This window comes from Tamandua tetradactyla, chromosome 1, assembly GCF_023851605.1.
Source record: "Tamandua tetradactyla isolate mTamTet1 chromosome 1, mTamTet1.pri, whole genome shotgun sequence".
NCBI classification, from domain to species: Eukaryota; Metazoa; Chordata; class Mammalia; order Pilosa; family Myrmecophagidae; genus Tamandua; species Tamandua tetradactyla.
Genome location: NC_135327.1, coordinates 20,158,689 through 20,183,362, shown reverse-complemented (window position 1 = coordinate 20,183,362; position 24,674 = coordinate 20,158,689). Strand labels below are relative to the sequence as shown.

The following is a 24,674-nucleotide window of genomic DNA, read 5'->3' as shown; positions in this document are numbered from 1 at the left end:
TGGGCATTTGGAGCCTGAGAAGCCTTGAAGCTGTATTCAGAGAGTAGTCAAGCCATAGAGACACAGCTACAAAAAAGAAAGAGAAAAATCCTTTTCAGAACAGGACCCCCATTCCTTCCAGGGTTTGCCAATCAAGAGCTTAAGTTGGTAGGTTGCTTTGTGTACCTTCAGGTCCTATGTGCCCCTTCCTTTCCTTCAGGGCCCAGACCCTTTCAAGTATTATGTGCTATCCGGTCCAAAAAAATCTGTTTCTTTTTTTCTTTTTCCATCAGTCCTGCCCCCTCTGCACTGGGGCAAAACCCAGCAACCTCGGCTTTGACTGAAGGTTCAGCTGAGCTGGGGGCCTATTTTTAGGAGTCAGAATTTGTTAATTAATTCCACAATTGGAGCTTGGTTGTGCTCAGCCCCTGCTGCTAGTAAAGTCTCTTTCCTTTCCCTTCTGGGAAGCAGCCTGTGGGGGAGGGGTGCTGGCCACCAGAGTTTGGGGAACTCACAGTGCTGGGTGGGCTCACAGCTGGTCCAGCTGCTCGAGACTGGGGTATGTTGTGTGTCCTGTCACTGATGTGGCCCGAGCAGTTGTTCTGTACTGTTCCTGGCTATTTACTAGCTGCTCTGGAGGAGGAACTAAATCCTATCCCTTGCTAAGCTGCCCTCTTGGCCCTCTCAGCTGGCCTACTTCTGATTCTGACCCTCACTCCCGGATCCTATATGCTCTGCCTCCTATCCTTAGCCCTCCTGGACCAGTAAAGTCCCTTTTATCTGCACAGCTGAGCAACGGGAAGAGTAAATCCTTTCAGGATGGTTCCCTAAAGAAGGCTGCAGAGTGGAAATGCTGAGCTCCCGATGTCACCTATTCTCTGCTGGCCCTCAGTGATGGCAGGAGGCCCCAAGAGGGCCCAGAGCTCTCAAGTCACCCAGCCTTTCTTTAGTGAAGGAGGGACAGGGATCAGCTGGGGAGAGAATCCCTGGGCAGTTTTACCTGTTAGGCTTTCCTTCCCATAATTTCCATCATCTCAGAAGACTGGGTAGTATAGCCGAAGAGCACTGGAAAGGAGCAAGGATGTCGATCCAGGCCCAGCTGTGTTCCTTACAGTCTGTGGATGGAGCCACTCCTTTCCACGCTCCCCAGTGTGTGAGGACCAAGTAGATGGAGAGTGGGATATTGCTTCTAAGGGTATAAGGCCTAGTTGTGTATGGGCACCTCCCCTTCTTCTGAGAAGGACCCAAGGGAGACTAGTCACCCACGTGTGGTTGGGAGGCTAGATGATGACCACTGGGACTAGAATGCCCAACTTTATTCCAGCAGCACTTTCCAAAATCATCATGGAAAATGTTTGGGGTTTAGGGGGTGTGCTGATGTGAAAGTATTATGTACCCCAGAAAAGCCTGTTTTTATCCTGATCCAATCTTATGGAGGCAGCTGTTTCTTTGAATCCTAATTCAATATTGTAGGTGGAAACTTTTGATCAGATTATCTCCACAGAGATTGGACGTGCCCAATTCTGGGTGTGATCTTTCGATTAGATAGAGATGTGATTTCAGCTATTCTTGATTAGTTGGTTTTGATTAGTTTACTGGAATCCTTTAAAAGAAACATTTTGAAGAGAGTCAGAAATGACGGAAACTACAAAGCCAAAAGAGAGAGCTGACACAGATGCCATCACTTGAAGAACAGAGACATGGATGTTTGGAGTTTCTTGGAGCCCAGCAAATGACACCATGAGATGTTAAGCAAACCAGAAACTAGAGAGAGTGAAGAGAAGCCAAGAGATAAAAGCCAGCCCTGGAGAAGCAAAGTGAGGAACCCCCACAGAAACAGAGACTGAAAACAAAAGAACCCGGGAGCAAAGGACCAACAAGGGGCCAGCGTGCCTTCCGAACTGACAGAGGTGTTCCAGATGCATTGGCCTTTCTTGAATTAAGGTATCTGCCCTGGATGCCTTAGTTTGGATATTTCCATAGTCTTTAGAACTATAAACTTGTAACTTACTAAATTTCCCTTTATCAAAGCTGTTCCATTTCTGGTATACTGCATTCCAGCAGCTTTCAAACTAGAACAGGGGGCAAGGTGTAGCATGCAAAAGGAACATCCTGATTGTGCCTTTCTTCATTGTGCTTACTCAGCGCATCCATGACATGGTCCGCATATTGATCTGTGCTCCCCACAGGGCCCATGTACCTCACCAGGTCTTTTGCAATGCTTACCACTCACCTTAATCCTGCATGGCTCTAGCTGGTTTGAGGGCTGGCAAGGAAAAGGCTGGGAAGGAAAAGCCTGGGAAGGCAGCTGGTAATGGGAGACCTGGTATGGCACATGGTATTAGTGAATCCTATGCAGCTATGAGGGTCACATTGTAGAATACTTAATGATTTGGAATATGCTTATGCCAAAATAATTTCTAAAATTCCTTTAAAAATGACACACAATGACAACTATAAAAATTGAGAATGCATCTTTGAGATTTATTTCTCCATGCCTATATGCTATATATGCACAGAGGTGTGGTTTTGGTTTTCATATGAAACTGGAAGCATTTGATGCCTTTGTTCAGCTGCTTGCTTATTTTCTCTCTCTTTTTTTTAACCTGGCAATGTATTGTGGACTTTTCCTCTCAGTTCATATAACTCTTCCACTTCATTGTTTTTAATAGCTTCATATAGGGGTTGATCTAGGTTTTCTGGAAATGAAATTTACACAATTTTGGAGATACCCTTTAAGAAAAATAATACAAAATTATGAATACAAAATTAGGTATAAACATGAACTTATTTATAGTGAGAAAATGAATGATATCTGTTTTCAAATTAGAACACCTAATACTTGCAATAGTTACCGCACATTCCTGATTCCTCTGAGGCCCTGGAGAAAGCCTTGAAAGTTGAGCTGGAACTTGGCTTTGAGCTTTATGAACTTCATAGTATATCTGTCTCTTTTGTCTACAGAATATGTTTTTGGATTCACTATAATTTATCTAATGAATGCCCAACTGATGGACACTTAAGTTGTTCCTAGTTTTTCACTATTATAAACAATGGCACAATTGGGGTCATTGTAAATTTCTCTGTGTGGCTGTGCTAGATTTCTGTAAGGCAGAGTCCCAGAAGTCCAAAAAAGGATTGATAGGTCACTAAGTGTTCACAGCTTATGTGCTGAAGTTGATTTCATCTCCAAGAAGGGCTGCTCTCTAGCCCTTCCAGTAGTACATGAGGCTCCCTATGTCCTCATACTAAACCTGTACTGGACATTGTTCTCTTCTTAATTTCTGCCATTCCAGTAGATGGAAGATAGTACCTCTTTTTTTTTTTATTATTTTAAAGAAGGCAGTAGAAAGTTTATTGCCTATGCATGTGAGAAGACATGCAGGCACTCTTGCAAGAAAAGTAGGGTGAGAGACGAGAGGCCCTGACATTGTGGAGCAATCTGCTTTTTATAAATTTTTGTTCCTTTTGTAATTTTTATTAACTATTTTACTTCCCTCGCCTTTTCCTTCATCTGTGGATGCTTGATTATAGATGACCCACTCCGATGGTGGGGGGAGGGGGTCGTTTGGCCCCCAGGTGCTGTTTATTGGTGTTCTTCTCAGAGATATCTTTCTCCTTGAGGCCTGACTGCTCCTTAAAATTTGACCTTTGTTCATCAGCCAGCCCTACTCCAATCTTAACCCTACCTCATTTCCCCTTCAGATATTTCTAGCTCCCTTAATCTTAAGGGAATTGAGGACAATAGTGTGGCTTCTTTTAGGTACTTCAAAGTATTAGTGGGTCACAGATGCTCTTGAGTGGCATCTTTAAAAAAATTTTTTTTGAATATTTGTGAGATTGATGGTTTTTCTATGTTTATTAGATATTTGTATTTCTTCAGTGAAATAAATGTCTATTCATATCCTTTCTCCGTTCTTTTTCTTATTAATTTGTTGAATCTCTTCATATGCTACAGAAGTAAATGCTTTGTCTGTTATATAATACAGATATTTTCACCTCATCTGTGTGGTATCATTCTCCCGTCTTAATTTTTATTAATCATCTTTGTTATTAATTTCCTTTGTGACAATTGAAAAAGACATTGCTTATTCCAGGAGCATAGGAAAACATCGATCATATATTCTTCCAGGTATTTATAATTTTATATATTTTTAGTTAGCTTTTTTCCCTTCTAAGTGATTTTATGTATGATGTCATGTATGAATCTAAGTTTGTCATGGGCTACCATATGATCCTCTCAATTTTTCCTTCTAGCTGCTCCAGAATACAGGAGGCTAGAGGGCTTAAATACTTTTTTTATCATCACAATCAGCTTCTTTTTCCTTATTTTTTTTGTGAACAATAACATATATCCAAAAAGCTATAAATTTCAAAGCACAGCACCACAATTAGTTGTAGAACATATTTCAGACTTTGACGTGGGTTACAATTTCACAATTTTAGGTTTTTACTTCTAGCTGCTCTAAAATACTGGAGACTAAAAGAGATATCCATTTAATGATTCAGCATTCATATTCATTTGTTAAGTCCTATCTTCTATGTATAATTCCACCATCACCTTTGATCTTTCCAAACCTCTCTTTGGGGTTGTTTGGGCTATGGAAATTCTAAATTTTTGATATTGGAAGGGTCCGCAACTAATATGGGGTAGGAGATGGAACTATCTGATATTCTGGAGAGGCTGGGCTAGATTTCAAGACTTATCTGGACCAGGGACTCATCTGGAGCTTGTAGGTTTCTGGAAACTTGCTCTAGTGCCTGGAACCCTTGTGGAATCTTATATATTGCCCTAGGTGTTCTTTATTTTTTCTTTTTTTTTTACATGGGCAGGCACCGGGAATCGAACCCGGGTCCTCTGGCATGGCAGGTGAGCATTCTTGCCTGCTGAGCCACCATGGCCCGCCCCCTAGGTGTTCTTTAGGATTGGCTGGAATGGTCCTGGTTGGGGGTTGGCAGGTTATTACAGGTAGCAAGGGCTACCTGAAGCTTGCAGAAGAGCAACCTCCAGAGTAGCCTCTTGCTCTATTTGAACTCTCTCTGCTACTGATACTTTATTAAGTATACTTCTTTTCCCCCTTTTGGTCAGGATGTAATTGTTGATCTCATGGTGCCAGGTTTGGATTCATCCCTGAGAGTCCTCTCCCACGTCACCAGGGAGACTTTTACCACCTGGATGTCATGTCCCATGTAGGGGGGAGGGCAATGATTTCACTTGCACAGTTGACCTTGGAGAGACTGACGCCACATCTGAGCAACAGCAGAGATCCTTCAGAAATAACTCTTAGGCATGCCTATAGGTAGTCTAAGCTTCTCCGTGTGCTGGTTTGAAAGGATGTATGTCCCCTAGAAAAGCCATGTTTTAATCCTAATCCCATTTTGTAAAGGCAACCATTTCTTCTAATCCCTATTCAGCATTGTATGTTTGAAACTGTAATTAGATCATCTCCCTGGAGGTATGATGTAATCGAGAGTGGTTGTTAAGCTGGATTAGGTGACGACATGTCTCCACCCATTCAGGTGGGTCTTGATTAGTTTCCGAAGTCCTATAAAAGAGGAAACATTTTGGAGATTAGAGATTTGGAAAGAGCAGAGAATGCTGGAGCACCATAAAGCAGAGTCTACCAGCCAGTGACCTTTGGAGATGAAGAAGGAAAATGCCTCCTGGATATCTTTATGAAACAGGAAGCCAGAAGAAGAAGCTAGCAGATGATGCTGTGATCACCATGTGCCCTTCCAGATGAGAGAGGAACCCTGACTGTGTTCACTATGTGCCTTTCCAGGTGAGAGAGAAACTCTGACTGTGTTTGCCATTTGCCCTTCCACTTGAGAAAGAAGCCCTGAACTTCATCAACCTTCTTTTTTTTTTTTTTTAAATTTTTTTATTAATCAAAAAAAAAGAAAAGAAATTAACACAACATTTAGAAATCATTCCATTCTACAAATGCACTCAGTAAATCTTAGTATCATCACATAGATGTATGATCATCATTTCTTAGTACATTTGCATCGATTTAGGAAAAGAACTAGCAAAACAGCAGAAAAAGATATAGAATGTTAATATAGAGAAGAGAATTAAAATAATAATACTAATAATATATATATATATATATAAAGGAAAAAGAAAAAACCAAAAACAAAAGATACAAACACACAAACAAACAAAAAACCGTATTTCAGGTGCAGCTTCATTCAGTGTTCCAACCTAGTTACATTACACTTAGGTATTATTGTGCTGTCCATTTTTGAGTTTTTGTATCTAGTCCTGTTGCACAGTCTGTATCCCTTCAGCTCCAATTACCCATTATCTTACCCTGTTTCTAACTCCTGCTGGTCTCTGTTACCAATGATATATTCCAAGCTGATTCTCCAATGTCGGTTCACATCAGTGGGACCTTACAGTATTTGTCCTTTAGTTTTGGGCTAGACTCACTCAGCATAATGTTCTCTAGGTCCATCCATGTTATTACATGCTTCATAAGTTTAGTCTGTCTTAAAGCTGCATAATATTCCATCGTAGGTATACGCCACAGTTTGTTTAGCCACTCGTCTGTTGATGAACATTTTGGCTGTTTCCATCTCTTTGCAATTGTAGATAATGCTGCTATAAACACTGGTGTGCAAATGTCCGTCTGTGTCTTTGCCCTTAAGTCCCTTGAGTAGATACCTAGCAGTGGTATTGCTGGGTCGTAATCCATTCTGCCATTCTATGTCTTTTGATTGAGAAATTCAGTCCATTAACTTTTAGTATTATTACTGTTTGGATAATATTTTCCTCTACCATTTTGGCTTTTGTATTATATATATCATATCTGATTTTCCTTCTTTCTACACTTTACTCCATACCTCTCTCTTCTGTCTTTTCATATCTGACTCTAGTGCTCCCTTTAGTATTTCTTGCAGAGCTGGTCTCTTGGTCACAAATTCTCTCAGTGACTTTTTGTCTATAAATGTTTTAATTTCTCCTTCATTTTTGAAGGACAGTTTTGCTGGATATAGGAGTCTTGGTTGGCAGTTTTTCTCTTTTAGTAATATAAATATATCATCCCACTGTCTTCTAGCTTCCATGGTTTCTGCTGAGAAATCTGCACATAGTCTTATTGGGTTTCCCTTGTATGTGACAGATTGTTTTTCTCTTGCTGCTTTCAAGATCCTCTCTTTCTCTTTGACCTCTGACACTCTAACTAGTAAGTGTCTTGGAGAACGCCTGTTTGGGTCTATTCTCTTTGGCGTGCGCTGCACTTCTTGGATCTGCAAATTTAGGTCTTTCATAAGAGTTGGGAAATTTTCAGTGAAAATTTCTTCCATTAGTTTTTCTCCTCCTTTTCCCTTCTCTTCTCCTTCTGGGACACCCACAACACGTATATTTGTGCGCTTCATATTGTCATTCAGTTCCCTGATCCCCTGCTCAAGTTTTTCCATTCTTTTCCCTATAGTTTCTGTTTCTTTTTGGAATTCAGATGTTCCATCCTCCAGTTCACTAATTGTAGCTTCTGTCTTTTTAGATCTACCATTGTAGGTATCCATTGTTTTTTCCATTTTTTCTTCTTTGTCCTTCACTCCCATAAGTTCTGTGATTTGTTTTTTCAGATTTTCTATTTCTTCTTTTTGTTCAGCCCATATCTTCTTCATGTCCTCCCTCAATTCATTGATTTGGTTTTTGAAGAGTTTTTCCATTTCTGTTCGTATATTCAGCATTAGTTGTCTCAGCTCCTGTATCTCATTTGAACTATTGGTTTGTTCCTTTGACTGGGCCATATCTTCAATTTTCCGAGCGTCATCCATTATTTTCTGCTGGTGTCTGGGCATTTGATCAGATTTGCCTAGGTGTGGGACCCAGCTGGTTGAAAGCTTTTTCTGTGAAATCTCTGGGCTCTGTTTTTCTTTTCCTGCCCAGTAGGTGGCGCTTGTGGCGCTCGTCTGTCTGCACGGCAGTCGGCCCGGGAAACCGCGCGTGGAGGGGGGGTCGCTGGCTGCTGGCCGCCGTGGCTTGGGAGAGTGCCGGTCCTAATTGCCCAGCTGGCCTGAAACACCAAGCATGACGGGAGGGCCCCGCTATCCAACGTTCCCAGTCAGACCGGGGAGCCACGTGTGTGGAGGGGACCCCAGTCGCCAACCGCCCCGGCCGGGAAAACGCGCACCCCTTGGGTATCTCACCGCAGCAGATTCTCCCTGCCCGTTCAGCTGTTCCAGAATGGGGTACGCTGTCTTTTTGGTCTCTGTCGTGACTCCGGGAGCTGTTTCGTATTGTTTCTGTTTCTTTAGTTGCTTTTCTGGAGGAGGAACTAAGACCCGCGCGTCTTACTAAGCCGCCATCTTCTCCGGAAGTCCCTCATCAACCTTCTTGAACCAAGATATCTTTCTCTGGATGCCTTAGATTGGACATTTCTATATATTTGTTTTAATTGGGACATTTTCTCATCCTTAGAACTGCAAACTAGCAACTTATTAAATTCCCCTTTTTAAAAGCCATTCTGTTTCTAGTATATTGCATTCCAGCAGCTAGCAAACTAGAACACTCCGCTACCTACATAAGCTTCACAAGGGTAAGCGTCATGATCAAGGGCTTTTGCTATTGGTTTTTGATTCAGGGACTCCTAGTTTTGTGACCCTGGCAACTGGGCCAACCAGAAGTAAGTTGAGTATTTTGAACCTACTTCAAAATAGTAGGTTTTTTCTATAAAAATATCTTATTTTTTGTAGTAAAAATAGGATACTTTTTTTTACTATAAAATAATAAGGATAATTCCCCCCCCCCAACATGTTTTTGGGACACATCAGCCACTACACTGTAAAGTTGGGACTTTTCAGGAGTGGGGAAGACCTCCAATTTCCCCTTCCTGGTCTAATTTTCTTTACAACCCTGACTGCTTTTAGCCACATGCAGAGTGCCAGCTGAGCAATTCTCTTCTTAGGCCATGGAGAGTAACTTCCTATTAGGGGCTGCAGGAGTGACATATTGGTTAAAAGTTAGCAGAGGTGGGAATTAGCAAAGAAGATGACCTAAATAAGACATGAACAAGAATTTGATTAAAATGCTTTCATTGTTGATTGGCTGGAAAATATGGGTATTTTGTTGCAGATATACGTAAAGAAGAAAAGCATTGGTTCTCCGAATCATTTTGAGTTGAGATAAAGGTCTTAAAAATCTTGTTTGAGACTTAGGGCAGATCAAAGTTGACTGTGTTCATTTATTCATTCAACAAATATTTGTTGATCACCTACTGAGTGTCAGGTACCATTCTAGTAGCTGAGGATAAAACAGTGAATAAAAAAAGATAAAAATTCCCGCCCTCAAGGAGCTTATATTCCAGTAAAATGGTGCTCATCACCAGCTAGATAAGAAGGATGGCATGAGAATCACCATTTTCTTTGGGAATCAAGGATATGAAAGGAGTGGGTGGGTGTAGTGACTTGTCCCAGGTCCCTCAGCAATAGGTAACAGAAGCCAGGCTGAGCCCTGGCTCATAGTGGGCCCACCTCTCTCTTACAGATAATCTTTCTGCAGACCAGGCCTCGCCTGCCACAGACGGCTGCCCTGCTAAGCAGCTGCATTGATGGCTACATATATGCCTGGTCCATTCATGGGAATGGAGGCCTGCTGGGAAAGTTCCCTGTGGACATCCAAGACAATGGGGATGTGGTTGTGGGTGCCATGGCCACTGACAAAAAGGACTGGCTCCTCATCACAGGGGATTGCCAAGGACACATCAAGGTGAGAAAGAGCTGGCATTAGGCCTGAGGGCTGGCATCAGCCAAGCTTCTGGCCACCATTTTGCCCCATGTGGCCTTTACCTAGCCCCCCTCCTTCTGAATACTGATTTCATTTATAAAACAACAGGAAGTAGGGTAGGTTATCTCAGAAGTCCTCTCCTGTTCTGTGGTACTCATGGAAATGAGTAAGAAGCCGCTTTGTTTTTGGCTTGGTTCAAAAGGCCCCTCTAAGAATCAGTGAATCCTGTGTTCCATCATTTTCTTACAACTCCCTTCTCCCCTTGCTATGCTGTGATCGGCTGTCTCAGGAACTGGTTTTGTGCTTTGTGGTGAAACATGAGTCAGGAGTGTCTTGTCTTTGTTACTTACCCCCACTCTGACTGCTAATCAAGGGGTCTGGCCTGCAAGATCCCTAAGACCCTTTTGGCCCTGAGTCTAAGATATTAGAGATGTGAGTAAGGACCATCCCCAGGGTGAAGAGGAATGGCATGCAAGAATCCTACAGAGTTGAGTTGGGGTTGGGGTCAAGGGGTACTGGGCCACTAACCCACACTTTGTGCTTAGATCTGGGACATCAAGGATTATTGCACACTCACTAATCACCAGCCAACCCAAGCTAGTGGAGAAGAAGCCATCTCTGAAGCAGACAACAAGGTCCAAGTCTTAATTCCTGAACTGCAGCGGCGGTCTGGCCTCTCAGAATACGTGCCCTTGATGGAGAGCAAGGTAGGAAGATACTGGAGGGTTGCTCAGAAAACTACTTTTAATTCCCATTAATGAGTTGGGACCAGGCTTCTCTTACTGAGTTTCTGAGTCCTCTAGTTTCCTGTTCAAGGTTAGCTGTTGTGGAAAAGTCTCTGTAAACCAGAAGTCTCTGTTAACCTGTAAAATACAATATATATATATTGTATTTATATATATATGTATATATAAATATACTATATATACACATACCATTTGCACACTTAAGCATGTACAACCTTTCCTTGGGTAATGAGGACCCCGGAGTCATATATGCTTTAAAAAGATAACTTAAATTTTTATGTATTTCTCAAATCAAATACATTAACATGGTTCAAAACCTTGTAAACCAGGGATGAATCCCACTTGATTGATGTATAGTTCTTTTTTTAAAAAATATTTTTGTTAAGAAGTCTTCATATACATACAGCCCAACCATATTATACAATCAGTGGCTCATAACATCATCATATAGTTGTGTATCCATTACCATGATCAATTTTTAGAACATTTTCATCATTCCAGAAAAAGAAATAAAAAGAAAAACGAGAAAACTCATATATCTCATACTCTTTACCCTCCCTCTCACTGACCACCAATATTTTAATCTACCTAATTTTTTACTCCTTATCCCCCCATTATTTATTTAATTTTTTTCCTTATTTTTTTACTCATCTGTCCATGCTGTGGATAAAAGGAGCATCACACACAGGTTTTCACAATTACATCGCCACATTGTAAAAGCTATATAGTTATACAGTCTTTTTCAAGAATCAAGGCTACTGGAGCACAGCTCAACAGTTTCAGATTACTTCCCTCCAGCCACTCCAATACACCATAAACTAAAAAGGAATATCTATATAATGTATAAGAATGTATAAGAATAACCTCTTGACTCTTGAAATCTCTCAAACTGAAACTTTATTTTGCCTCATTTCTCTCTTCCCCTTTTTGGTCAGGAAAACTTTCTCAGTCCCATGATACTGTTCCCAGCTCATCCTGGGACTCATGTACAATGTTACCAGGAAGATTTGCACTACTTGAAGTCATGGCCCGTGTAAAGGGGAGGGCAGTGGGTTCACCTGCCAAGTTGACTTAGGCCACATCTGAGCAACAAAAGAGGTTCTCTGGGAGGTGACACTTAGTCATAATTATAAGTAAGATTAACTTCTCCTCTGTATGAATAAGCTTGCAGAAGTGAGCCTCAAGATTGAGGGCTCAGCCTATTGTATTGATTGTCTCCACTGTCTGTGAGAACATCAGGAATTCCCCACATGGGGAAGTTGAACATTTCTTCCTTTCTCCCCAGTCCCCCAAGGGGACTTTGAAAACACTTTTTTATTCTCTGCCCAAATTACTCTGGGATATATTGGGGCATCATACTAACTATACAAACCAGCAAGATCTCATGCCCTGTTCAAGATTCCATGTAATTATGGTGTTCAAGTAAACTGACTGTACAAGTTATATTAGATAATGTGTGCTACACAAAGTATAAATTTTGCACCAAATAAACATCTTTCCCTTTGGTCTCATGCAGAAGTTGAAGTTTTAAAATATGGGCCATATCATCCTTTACATTGTGTTTCTGATTTACCTTAGTCCTATCCAGATCATCTTTATTCATATCTTTAGTCAAAGTCTGATCACTTTTTTCAGCTTCCTTAACAGTTGCTGAATGGGGTAATGCTGACTTTCATAGCTTCAGTGCTCTAACACTGAATCTCAGGTGTCACATAAATACCTGAAGTTTCAGGGAATGACTATGTTATATACAAATAGCTCAGTATGTCAGAATTTAGAAATAACATTTACAACTCTTAAATATTTGTGACTTCTGTAAGAGCATACAATCTAGGCCTTTACAATAGACTCCTACCTGATAACCCATGCTCTTGACTTCAATTTTCTGAGTTTGTATATTATAGTCTGTATGAATGAGGCATGGTAATATTTGTCTGTTTCTGACATTTCACTCAACATCGTGTACTTAAGGTTCATTCATCTAGTTGCATACCTCAGAACTTTATTCCTTCTTGTAGCTGCTCAGTAGTCCTTTGTATACAAACATCAGTTCCCTTTTCCATTCCTCAGTCATTGTACCCTTAGGCCACCTTCATCCATTGCAAATTAAATGGTGAACACTGCCACCATAAATACCAGTGTGCAAATGTCCATTCATGTCCCCACTCTCAGTTCCTCCAGGTATTTACTTAGCAGTAGGGGTTGCAAGATCATATGGCAACCCCACCTGGAGTCTCCTGTGGAACCATCACAATGCCGTCCCAAGGAGCTGCACCTCTTAGCTTCCCTACCAATAGGTATATCTCTCCACATTTTCTCTAGTATTTGATTCCCTGTTCATTTTTAACCAATTTTATTTGCACATCATACAATCCAACATAAGTCAATAACCATGCCTTCGCCACCATAATCTATATGAAGACATTTCCTTTTCTTCCACAAGGATCCATAACCCTCCCCCACATCCCCTGCTTGTTGACATTTTGTTTTGGCATAATGCCTTTGCTATATTTGGTGGAAGTATATTACAATGTTATTGTTGACTATAGATCTTAACTTGCATTGATTGTATACCATCCCATTTTCAACACCTTGCACTGTTGACATTCATTTATTCTTCCTCATGCAAAAACATTTTTATATTTGTACATTTAATTACCATCATTGACTACTCTAGATTTTGTGAAATTATACAGTCAAGTCTTTATCTTCTGTCTTTCCCTCTGTTGTCATACGTGCCCCTAACCTTCCTCTTTCAAACATATTCCTGCTCATCTTTGTTCAGTATACTTACAATATTGTACTGCCATGAGAGAGTCTTGTGCTATCCATTTCTGGATCCATACAATCAATCCTATTGAGCATTCTGTACTCCTTCAGCATCAAATGCCTGATCTCTACCTTCTAACTCCTGATATCCTATGTTCTCAACTTTAACTTTTACCACAGCTTGTTTAGCCACTCATCAATAATGGACATTTGGGCTGTTTCCATCTCTTGGCAATAGTAAATAATGCTGCAATAAACATTGGTGTGCAAATGTCCATTTATGTCTTTGCCTTCAGTTCCTCAGAATATATAGCTAGTAATAGGATTGCTGGATCATATGGCAATTCTATATTTCATTTCTGATTTAAATTATTTGTGTCCTTTCTCTTTTTTATCAGTCTAGCTAAAGGTTTGTGATTTTTTAAAATTTATATTTTTATTATGAACAACAAAGAAACATACAAATATTCTTGACATGGTTATAACATTATCACATAGTTGTGTACTCATCACCATGATTTTTTTTAACATTTGCATCTCTCCAGCAAAAGAAAGAAAAAAAGGAAAGTGAAAAACTCATACATGCCATACCCCTTACTCCTCCTACTCACTGACCACTAATATTTCATAGCTACTCAATTTATTTTATAAAGGCTGTTGTTTTACTGACCGTTTTGAAGGATTACCTTTTGATTTTGTTGACTCTCTCAATAGTTTTTCTATTCTCCATTTCATTTATCTCTAGTCTAATCTTTATTGTTTTCCTTCCTTCTGCTGACTTTGAGTTTGGTTTGCTATTCTTTTTCCTTGTTTCTCCAGGTGATGAGATTAGGTTACTTATGAGAGCTTTCTTCCTTTTTAATGTAAGCATTCAGGGCTGTAAAATTTCCTCTCAGCACTGTCTTTGCTGCAGCCCATAAGTTTTGGTATATTTTATTCTCATTTTCATTCATCTCAAGATATTTCCTAATTTTCTTTGTGATTTATTCTTTGACTCATTGGTTGTTTAAGAGTGTATTATTTAACTTCCACGTATTTGTGAATTTTCATGTTCTTTCTCAGACGTGGCCTTTACTCAGTTGTGGTCAGAAAAGATACTTTGTATGATTTCAATCCTTTTAAATTTATCGAGTTCTGTTTTGTGACCTAACGTATGGAATTCTTAGAGAATGACCCATGTGTACCTGAGAAGAATGTGTGCTGGGTCGTTGCCACATGAAGGATTCTTGCATTTGCATTTTGATAGCCAACTGGTAGTTCTTAGATAGCTTTTAAAGACCTGTATGAAAATATTATATTCAGTCTTGTTTTATTATGAAGAGAATTTCAGTGTATTGGAATCTTTTAGGAATTGATTACCAATGCATAGAGTATATAAATATTTATAATATTTATCATAATTATAATAACCATGCTATAATTTCTTTAATGATTACCATGTTTCTGGGATTGTAATAAGTACTTTTATGTATCCTTTGAATTCCTATAATGACTCTGTGGGAGATATTATTTTTCAGAAGAGGAAGATGAATCTGAAGAGCTGGAAGGACTTGCCTAAGCTTACACAGATACCATTAGACTTGGGATTAGACTCAAGTCTGTCTAACTGCAGTATCTGTGTTTCTGAGCACTTGCTCTTAATTTTGTAATGATATCTTTTAAATAAATAGGGATTATTTGAATGTTATGGGAATTTCTATTATCACTAAATATTCTTGAAAATCAGGCTTTATAATGATTAAATAAGATTTTACTTTTCAAAAATTTACATCATTTATTTAACTTATTACCTGATTTGGATTCAATGAAATAACTTCAGGAGGCAAGAAGACCTAGGCCCTTGTCCTGACCCCACAGTTTCTAGTGTGTGGTCTTGGACCATTTACTGACCATCTCTGACTCTCATTTCTCTCCTCTGTAAAATGATGAGAACCATGCATATCCCAAAAGGTGGGTATAGGGTTCAAAATGGAGTAGTGTCTATAAAGGTACTTAGTAAACAATATAACAATATGCACATGCCTTCGTCTGGTTTTACCAAAGAACCTGGTGAGGCTGAAAGAAGTGCCAGGACCTACCTAAGCTCACCAGCAAGTTAATATGGGAAGTTAATAAGCTCATAAGCCTAGAATAATAAGCCTAGAATCCTGGCCCATGTCCCAGGAGCCTTATACCAGGCTCTAATGAGCCTGTGTGGTAGTCTTGGTATAAATAGTTCTCCTGTACTGTTCCCTGTAGGTTGTGGCTGGGCAGACCATTTCCCTGGTTCCTCCAAAGCTCTTGAATTCATGGAAGGGACATTTGGATAGTGTGACAGACATCCTGTTTGTGGACATCTTCCAGCTGGTTATCAGTGCCAGTCAGGACTGGAACGTCAAGGCTTGGAAACTCTCCGGTGATGCTGTTGGTATGTGTCCCGCTGAAGCTCAGCCATGTTGCCTGGCCCTTTTTGGCCCTATCCCTGTTTGAATATAACCTTATACCTTGTGGGGAGGGAACTTCAGGCCACATCTAGGATGTGAATTTGCCGATTGTCGTTCAGCAGTCTGTCTATGCATCCATTCTACTATCCATCCATATCTACTCAACACTGTTTTTATATATATTTTCCTTTTTAAAAATATATTTGTTATCACATAGCATACATAAAGAAAAGTACACAAATCAAGTATTCTGCTTAGTGAATTTTCAGAAAGTAAATATTTACCCATATAGTCAGCATCCATATCAAAAAACAGAACATTATCAACACCCTTGGGGCACTCCTTATTCCGCTCTCCATCACTACCTATCTATCTCCAAAAGTAATTGCTGTCTTGAATTTTAAACACATAGATTGGTTTTGTATGTTTTTGAACTTTGTATAAAATGGTTTCACATAATAGGCTCTCCTTTGTATCTGGCTTCTTTCTCTCAACCTTATTGCATTCCATTATGTTTGTGCTAGTAATCCATTTGTTGAATGTAATAGTTAATTCATTTTCATTGCTCAATGGTATTCTGCTGTGTGATATATTGTAATTTATTTATCTCTGAACTGTTGGTAGGCAGTGAGTTGTTTCTGGTTTGGGGCTATTAAAAGTATGCTTCTATGAACATTCTCATACAAATCTTTTGGTGAACCAAGGTTTACATTTCTATTGGGTGTATCCTAGGAATAGAGTTTCTGAATCATAGAGTATATGTACTGCCACAAGTATTTCAAAGTGGTTACCAGTTTGGACTCTTCTACCAGCAGTATGCAAGAACTCCAATTATCCCATGGTTTGCCAACAATTCGTATTGTTAGTGTTTTAAATTTTAGCTATTTTAGTGGGCATATAGAAGCAGCTCATGTTTTAAAAATAATTTATTTTTTATAATGGCAAAGTATACATAACATTAAAATAATCTTAACCATTTTAAGTGGACAATTTTTTGACATTAAGTACATTGACAATACTGTGTAACTTTCACTATTATCTATTTCCAAACTATTTTTATCATCCCAAACCAAAACTTATATCATTTAACAATAACTCTCCTCTCTACCCCTGGTAACCATTATTCTGCTTTCTGTCTTTATGAATTTGCTTATTCTAAGTATTTCTATGAGAAATCATATAATATTTATTCTTTTGTGTTTGACTTATTTCACTCAACATGATGTCTTCAAGAGTCATCCCTGTGCTGCTCCATAAGAACTTCATTCCTTTCTACCACTAAATAAGATGATAGCACATGGGTGCTTCCACCTGTTGGCTATTTGTGAATAATGCTGTAATAAACACTGTTGTTCAATGATTTGTACATCACTGGTGTATAAATATCTGACTGAGGTCTGCTTTCAGTTATTTGGGGTCTATACCTAGGTGTGGAATTGCTGGGTCATATGGTCTATGTTTAACATTCTGAGGTACTGCTGAACTTTCCACAGTGGTTATACCACTTTACATAGCCACCAACAAGGTATGAGGGCTCCTATTTCTCCACATTCTTGCCAACACTTATTATTTTTAGTTTTTTATATACTCGCCATCTTAGAGGGTGTGATGTGGTATCTCATAGTTTTAATTTGCATTTTCTTTAATGCCTAATTCTGGTGAGAATATTTTAATATATTTATTGGCCATTTGACTATCTTCTTTGGAGAAACATCTATTCAAATCTTTGGCCCATATATATATATTTTTAATTCAGCCTAACAACATACAAACACAAACATTCTTACCATATGATCATTCCATTTTTGCTATATAATCAATAATTCACAATAAATAACATCACATCGTTGTATATATTCATCAACACGATCATTTCTTAGAACATTTGCATCAATTCAGAAAAAGAAATAAAAAGAAAACAGAAAAAAATTCATACATTCCGTACCCCTTACCCTCCTTTCATTGATCACTAGCATTTCAATCTACTAAATTTATTTTACCATTTGTACCCCCTATTGTTTATTTATTTTTAATTCATATGTTTTAATTATCTGTCAATAAGGTGGATAAAAGGAGCATCAGACACAAGGTTTTCACAATCACAGAGTCACATTATGAAACCTATATCATTATACAGTCATCTTCAAGAAACATGGCTACTGGAACACAGCTCTACATTTTCAGGCAGTTCCCTCCAGCCTCTCCATTACACCTTAACTAAAAAGGTGATATCTATATAATGCGTAAGAATAACCTCCAGGATAACCTCTTGACTCTGGAATCTCTCAGTCATTGACACTTTATTTTGTCTCATTTCGCTCTTCCCCCATTTGATCGAGAAGGTTTTCTCAATCCCGTGATGCTGAGTCCCAGCTCATTCTAGGATTTCTGTCTCATGTTGCCAGGAAGGTCAACACCCCTGAGAGTCATGTCACATGTAGAGACAGGGAGGGGCAGTGAGTTTCCTTGTATTGGCTGAGAGAGAAAGGTCACATCTGAGCAACAAAAGAGGTTCTCTGGGGGTGAATTTTAGGTCTAAGTAGGCTTAGCCTATCCTTTGCAGGGTTAAGTTTCATATGAACAACCCTCCAGATTGGGGGCTCTGCCTATTGCTTTGGTTGTCCTCACTGCTTGTGAGAATATCAAGAATTCTCCACTTGGGGAAGTTGAGTTTTCCCCTTCTTGTTTGGCCCATATTTTAACCGGGCTTCTTTTTGTTGTTGAGTTATAGAGATTCTTTATATATTCTAGTTATTGAACTATTATCAGATATATGGTTTCCAAATTTCTTCACCCATTCTTTAGGTTGTCTTTTCACTTTCTTGTTAATATCCTTTGATACACACAAAAGATTTTAATTTTGAGGAAGTTCATTTTTATTTGCTCCTTGTGCTTTTACTGTAAAATGTAAAATTCCATTGTCTACTACAAGGTCCTAATGAATTTTCCCTATGTTTTCTTGTAAGAGTTTTAAATATTAACTCTTATATTTAGGTCAATGATCCTTTTTTTTAAAATATGCTGTATGGAGAGGTCACATTTCATTATTTTTCCATGTGAGTATCAGAACCATTTGTTGAATTTATTTGTTTGGTTTTGTTTGTTTTGCTTGTTTGTTTTTTTTGGTTTGTTTTTTTGGGAAGTACATGGACTGGGAGTCAGACCGGGTCTCTCACATGGCAGGCGAGAATTCTACCATTGAACAACCCTTGTACCCTCAGTCACTGATCCATTTTTAGTTAATTTTTGTTTATGGTGAGAAGTAGGAGTCCACCTTCATTCTTTTACATAGGGATTTCCAGTTGTTCCAGCACCACTCCATTGAATAGACTTGGCACCCTTGTTGAAAATCACTTGGCCAAAGATGTGTGGATATAACTCCGGACTCTTGATTCTATTCCATTGGTCTGTAGGTCTGTCTTTTTACTAGTAGCACACTATTTTAATTACTGTAACTTTTGATAGCAAGTTTTGAAATCAGGAAATGGAGTCTTCCAATTGTGTTTTTCTTTTACGAGTTTGTTTTGGTTGTATGGGACCCCTTAATATTTCATATGAATCTGAGGATTAGCTTTTCCATTTCTGCAAGAAAGGCTGCTAGAATTTTGTTAGAGATTGTAGTGAATTTTTAGATTGCTTTAGGCAGTATTAACATCTGACATGGTCAGGTTCAAGTATCAACTTGGCCAGGTGGTGGTGCCCAGTTGTCTAGTCGGACAGGTGCTGGCTTGTCTGTTGCTTTGAGGACATTTCATGGACTTAAATCATGACCACATTGGCAGCAACCACAGCTGATTGTATCAGCTAAGGCGAGTGTCTTCTGCAATGAGTGATGCTTAATTTAATCACCAGAGGGCTTTTAAGGAGGACTCAGGAGAGATAATCACTCTTCCTGCTTCAGCTAGCCAGCCTTTCCCGAGAGTTCATTGAGGACCTTCATTGGAGCTGCCAGCTTGTGGCCTGCCCTACAGACCTTGGACTCTTATATCCCATATCCCCATGGTTGCCTAGCCAGCCTCTCCTGAGAGTTCATTGAGGACCTTCATTGGAGCTTCCAGCTCACAGCTTGCTCTACAGACCTTGGACACTACATCCCCATGGTTACATGAGACACTTATATAAATTTTGTATTTACAGATCTCTCCTGTTGATTCTATTTCTCTAGAGAACCTAAGTAATGCAACATCTTCACAATGTTAATTCTTCCAATCCACGGACATGGGATATCTTTCTACTTACTTAGATTTACTTTCAGCAATGTTTTGCAATTTTTAATGTACAAGTCTTTTACCTCCATGGTTAAATTCATTCCTAGGTATTTTATTCTTTTAAGAGCTATTGTAAATGGAATCGTTCCTTATTGATGTATAAGAACCCAACTGATTCTGTGTGTTTACCTTATATGCTGCAACTTTGCTGAATTTGTTTATTATTCTAGTAGCTTTCTTGTGGGTCTTTGGGAGTTTCTATATATAGGATCATGTCATCTGTGAATAGGGCTAATTTAACTTCTTCCTGTCCAATGTGGATGTCTTTTATTTTTTCCTCTTGCTGATTGCCCTGACTAGACCTTCCAGCACAATTTTGAATAACAGTGATGATAGTGGACTTCCTTGCTGTGTTCCTGTTCTTAGGTGGTAAGTTTTCAGTCTTTCACCATTATATATATTTGCTGTAGGTTTTTCATAATGCCCTTTGAGAAAGTTCCCTTCTATTCCTAGTTTTCTGAGTGTTCTTATCATGAGAGTATGCTGGATTTTGTTAAATACTTTTCTGGCATCAATTGAAATGATCATATGTTTTTTTTTTTCTACTTCATTCTATTAATGTGATATATTACATTGATTTTCTTATATTGAACTTTCCTTACATGCCTGGAATAAATCTTATTGATCATTGTGTATAATCCTTTCAATTTGCTGTTGGATTTGGTGTATCAGTATTTTGTTGAGGATTTTTTGTATCTATATTCATCACAGTAATGCTCTGTAATTTTCTTTTCTTGTGTGTATTTATCTGGTTTTTGTATCAGGGGACTGGGGGCTACAAAAAATGTTAGGAAATAATGCCTCTTCTATTTTTTTTGAAAGAGTTTGAGAAGGATTGGTGTTAGATCTGCTTTAAATGTTTATTAGAATTCAGCAGAGAATCATCTGGTCCTGGAGTTTTCTTTGTTGAGAAGTTTTAAATTGCTGATTTAATCTCTTTATTTGCTAGAGCTTTGTTGAGATTTTCTGTTTCTTCTTGCGTCAGATTAGATAATGTGTAGTTTTAAAAAGGTTCATACACACAAGAATGGATTAAGTATAAGAACATGTGTGTCTGGAGTACATAGCTCCAAGCCACCACATTCTACCCTTTGAACTCCCAAGACACCTGTTTTTTCCACATACAAGCACATGCATTCGAACATAACTTCCCAAAAGCCTAAGTTGTTCAGTAAAAATGTTAAGTACAAAGTCTTTTCAAAATTGGTTATGGGTGTGGTCCATTCTGGGCTTTGTTTGTAGACTTGTAATACCTACAAAACAAGTTATCTGCTTCCAATATACAATGGAGGGACAGGCATAGGATAAATATTCCCATTCTAGAAGGGAGAAGTTGGAAGAAATACAGGGGTCACAGGTCCCAAACAGTTCTGAAACCTAGCAGGGCAAATTCTATGAGATCTCAAGTTCTAAGAGTTATCTGTGGATCAATGTTTTATCCTCTGGGCCTGATGGAGTGGCAGCCCTACCCCTTGCAAGCATGTGAAGAGTGGCCATGCTCTCCCCAGACTCTGGGGTGAAGGCTCCACTCCCTCTGAGCATCAGCAGGGCATCCAGTCTCTCCATTAATGCTGGACACAGGCCCTACCCTCCACAAGTACTGGGGTGGCAGCCAGGCTCTCTGCAAATGCTGGGGCACAGGCTCTACCATCTCTGAGCATTGGGAGTGGGGGGTGACACTTTTCTTGAACAACAGGGTATAGCACTGAAGCAGATCGTCTGTCCCTTCTAAACGCAGGGGTGTACCTGCCGTTTCCACACACGTTGGTGGGCCTGCTCTTTGGTCCAGAATTTTGATTCCATAGTTCTGTCCTTGAAGTCATTCTCCCTTTAATTTGCCACTTCTCTGTTCCTTTCAATCAAGGTTGGCCATGGTTCTACTCATCCAAATTTCACATAAACCTTGTCAGCTTTGTATGCAGTTCTTAGGGGTCCAAACCATTATACAATAGAACTTTCAACAGATCTTTCCAACATAACTGCATTTCCAATGCTGACTTCCACTGAAATGGCTGACTGGATGCATTTCAGTTAAACCCTTATTCTCTGGGAAACTCACTTTCCAGAAGCTCAAGGAGGTCCCTGGTAGAGCTGCTTCTGGCCCTAGTCTCAAAGCATACTATTTGGGTAGGCTGAGAATTTTCCAAGCAATCAATATCTGGTTTCTTTATGCATAAGAGTTCATTTTTCAGCTTATCACTTTCTTCTCTCATTTCACCATAAGCTGCAAGGAGAAACCAAGCTGTACCTTCCACACTTAGCTAGGAAATTTACTGAGCTAAATGTCCGAGTGCATCTCTTTCAAGTTCTGCCGTCCACTCAATATCAGAACTGTTTTGCCAAGTTCTCTGCCACTTTTTAAAAAATTTGCCTCTCTTTCAGTTTTCAATAACATATTCATCGTTTTCTTCTAAGGCATTGCTGGAAGTACCAATAACATCCATATTTTCACCAACATTCTGTTCATAATGAATTATGTATTCTCTAAGGTATTACAAACTTATCTCTACAGTGTTACAAACTTATCTTCTAAGGTGTTACTCATTTTTGAGTTCATACAGTTCTTTCGTGTCTCTACTCATTATCAAATTCCAGAACTGTTTCCTTATTTTAGATATTTGCAATAGCAGCATCCCACTTTCTGGCACCAAAAACTGTTCTAGTTTCCTGACTGTTAAAGCAAAAGGGTTGGCTTAGACAACGGGAATTTATTGGCTCACAATTCTGATACTAGTAGATGTTCCAAATCAAGGATTCATCAAGGTGATGCTTTTTACCAGAAACTTTGGCATTCTGGGGCTGGCTGCCGATGATCCTTGGCAGTGGATATAGTGGCCTCTCCTGGCTTCTTGGTTCTGTTGACTTGCAGATTCTGACTGCTTCCTGTGCTTTCTCTCTCTCTTTGGACTTCCCTGTAAAGCTTTCAGTAATTGATTAAGACTCATCCTGATTCATTTGAGTCATATCTTAACTGAAGTAACCTCACCAAAAGTCCTATTTACAAGGGTTCATACCCACAGGGAATGGATTAAATTTAAGAACATCTTTTTCTGGGATCCATAGCTTAAGCCACTACTACTACTAGTGAGGTTGAATATTTGTTTATGTATTTATTGATCGTTTGATTATTTGGCCATATTCTTTTGTTAAGTGCTTGTTCAAGTTGCCCAATGAGTAGTCCTTTCCTTTTGTATTTGTATTTTCTGGATATGAATCCTTTGTCAATATATAGTTTATATGTATCGTCCATTCTGTGGCTTGCTTTTTATTCTCAGTGATTTTTTTTTGATGAACAGAAATTGTTAATTTTATTGTAATACATTTTATCGATATTGCACAAAGGTTTGTGTTTTTTTGTATTCTTTTAAGATATCTTTCACTGCCCTGTAAATATAATCCCGTGTTATCTTTTAGAAACTTCATTGTTTTAATAATAAGGTTTATTGAAGCATAATTTACATACAGGAAGATTTACCTTTTGAAAGTATACAGTTCTTTGAATTTTGATAAGTACATAACTTATAATTAACTACCATTACAGTCGAGACATAGAACATCATTCTAGAATGTTCCTATATCTCTCCTTGTAGAATACCTCTATCAATTCTCCTAACTTCTGGCAGCCACTGATTTGTTTTCTGTCTCTATAGTTTTGCCTTTTCCAGAATGTCAGATAAATGGAATCATATAGTATTTAACCTTTTAATTCTGGTCACTTTCACTTAGCATAATGAATTCAAGATTCATCTATGTTATTGTATGTATCAGCAATTTATGACTTTTAGTGCTGAATATGATTCCATAGTGAGGTTATCTCATAGCTTGTTAATCTGTTCATCGGTTGAAGGACATTGGGGTAATTTCAATTTGGGTGATTATGAATAAAACCACTATGAATATTGCTTTCATTTCTCATGGATAAATGTCTAGTTATGGAATTACTTGGTTGTTTGTAAGTGTTTTTACTTTATAAGTAAGCATCAAACTGGTGTTCCAAGGTAGCTTTACCATTTTGCATTCCCATCAACAGCATAAAAGTGTTCTAGTTGCTCAGCATCCTCTTGAGCAAACCATAATTATAGATTTCATACTCCTCTCAAAAGATGATAGAACAAGTACACAGAAGATCTTTAACAATATAGAAGATTTGAATAGTGCTGTCAGCCAATTTTACATAATTGGCATTTATAGACACCCTTTACCTAACCACAGACTATACTGTCTTTGCAAGTGCACATAAAATATTTATCAAGCAGACCACATTCCGGGTCATAAAGCAAGTCTCCGTAAATTTAAAAGAATTTAAGTCATACAAGCTATGTTCTCTGACCCCAGGGGAATTGAATCAGAAATCAATAACAGAAAGGTCTTTGGAAAATCCCTGAACACTTGGAAATGAAATAACATACTTCTAGATATTCTATGGGTCGAAAAAAGAATCCTGAATGGAATTAGATAATAATTTTAATCGAATGAAAATGAAAACATTTAAAAATTTATGGTGTGCCACCAACGCTGTAGTTAAGAGGAAATTTATAGCACTGAAATCCTATCTTAGAATGAAGAAAGTTAAAATAATTAACCTCAGCTCCCACTTAACAACTAGAAAAAAAGAGCAAATTGAAGCCAAAGCAACTCATGAGGCAAGTTGATACCAAAACTGGACAAAAACATTACAAGGAAAGAAAGAAAAGTTAAGATATTTACTTTTGCATAGATGTAAAAATACTTAAAACTTTAGCAAAAAACCCCAGCA

At 38.7% G+C, this 24,674-nt stretch overlaps 1 protein-coding gene across 6 annotated transcripts in view; it reads left to right on the top strand.

Moving 5' to 3' along the window:
• Positions 1-24,674, top strand: part of EFCAB8 (EF-hand calcium binding domain 8) — a 145,344-nt gene that overhangs the window by 98,067 nt on the left and 22,603 nt on the right. For all 6 annotated transcript variants that reach the window (XM_077111428.1, XM_077111401.1, XM_077111409.1 and 3 more), the window contains 3 exons: positions 9,473-9,694; positions 10,258-10,419; positions 15,466-15,634. In XM_077111428.1, coding sequence (XP_076967543.1) covers positions 9,473-9,694; positions 10,258-10,419; positions 15,466-15,634 — 553 coding nt within the window. The remainder of the gene's footprint in view (positions 1-9,472; positions 9,695-10,257; positions 10,420-15,465; positions 15,635-24,674) is intronic.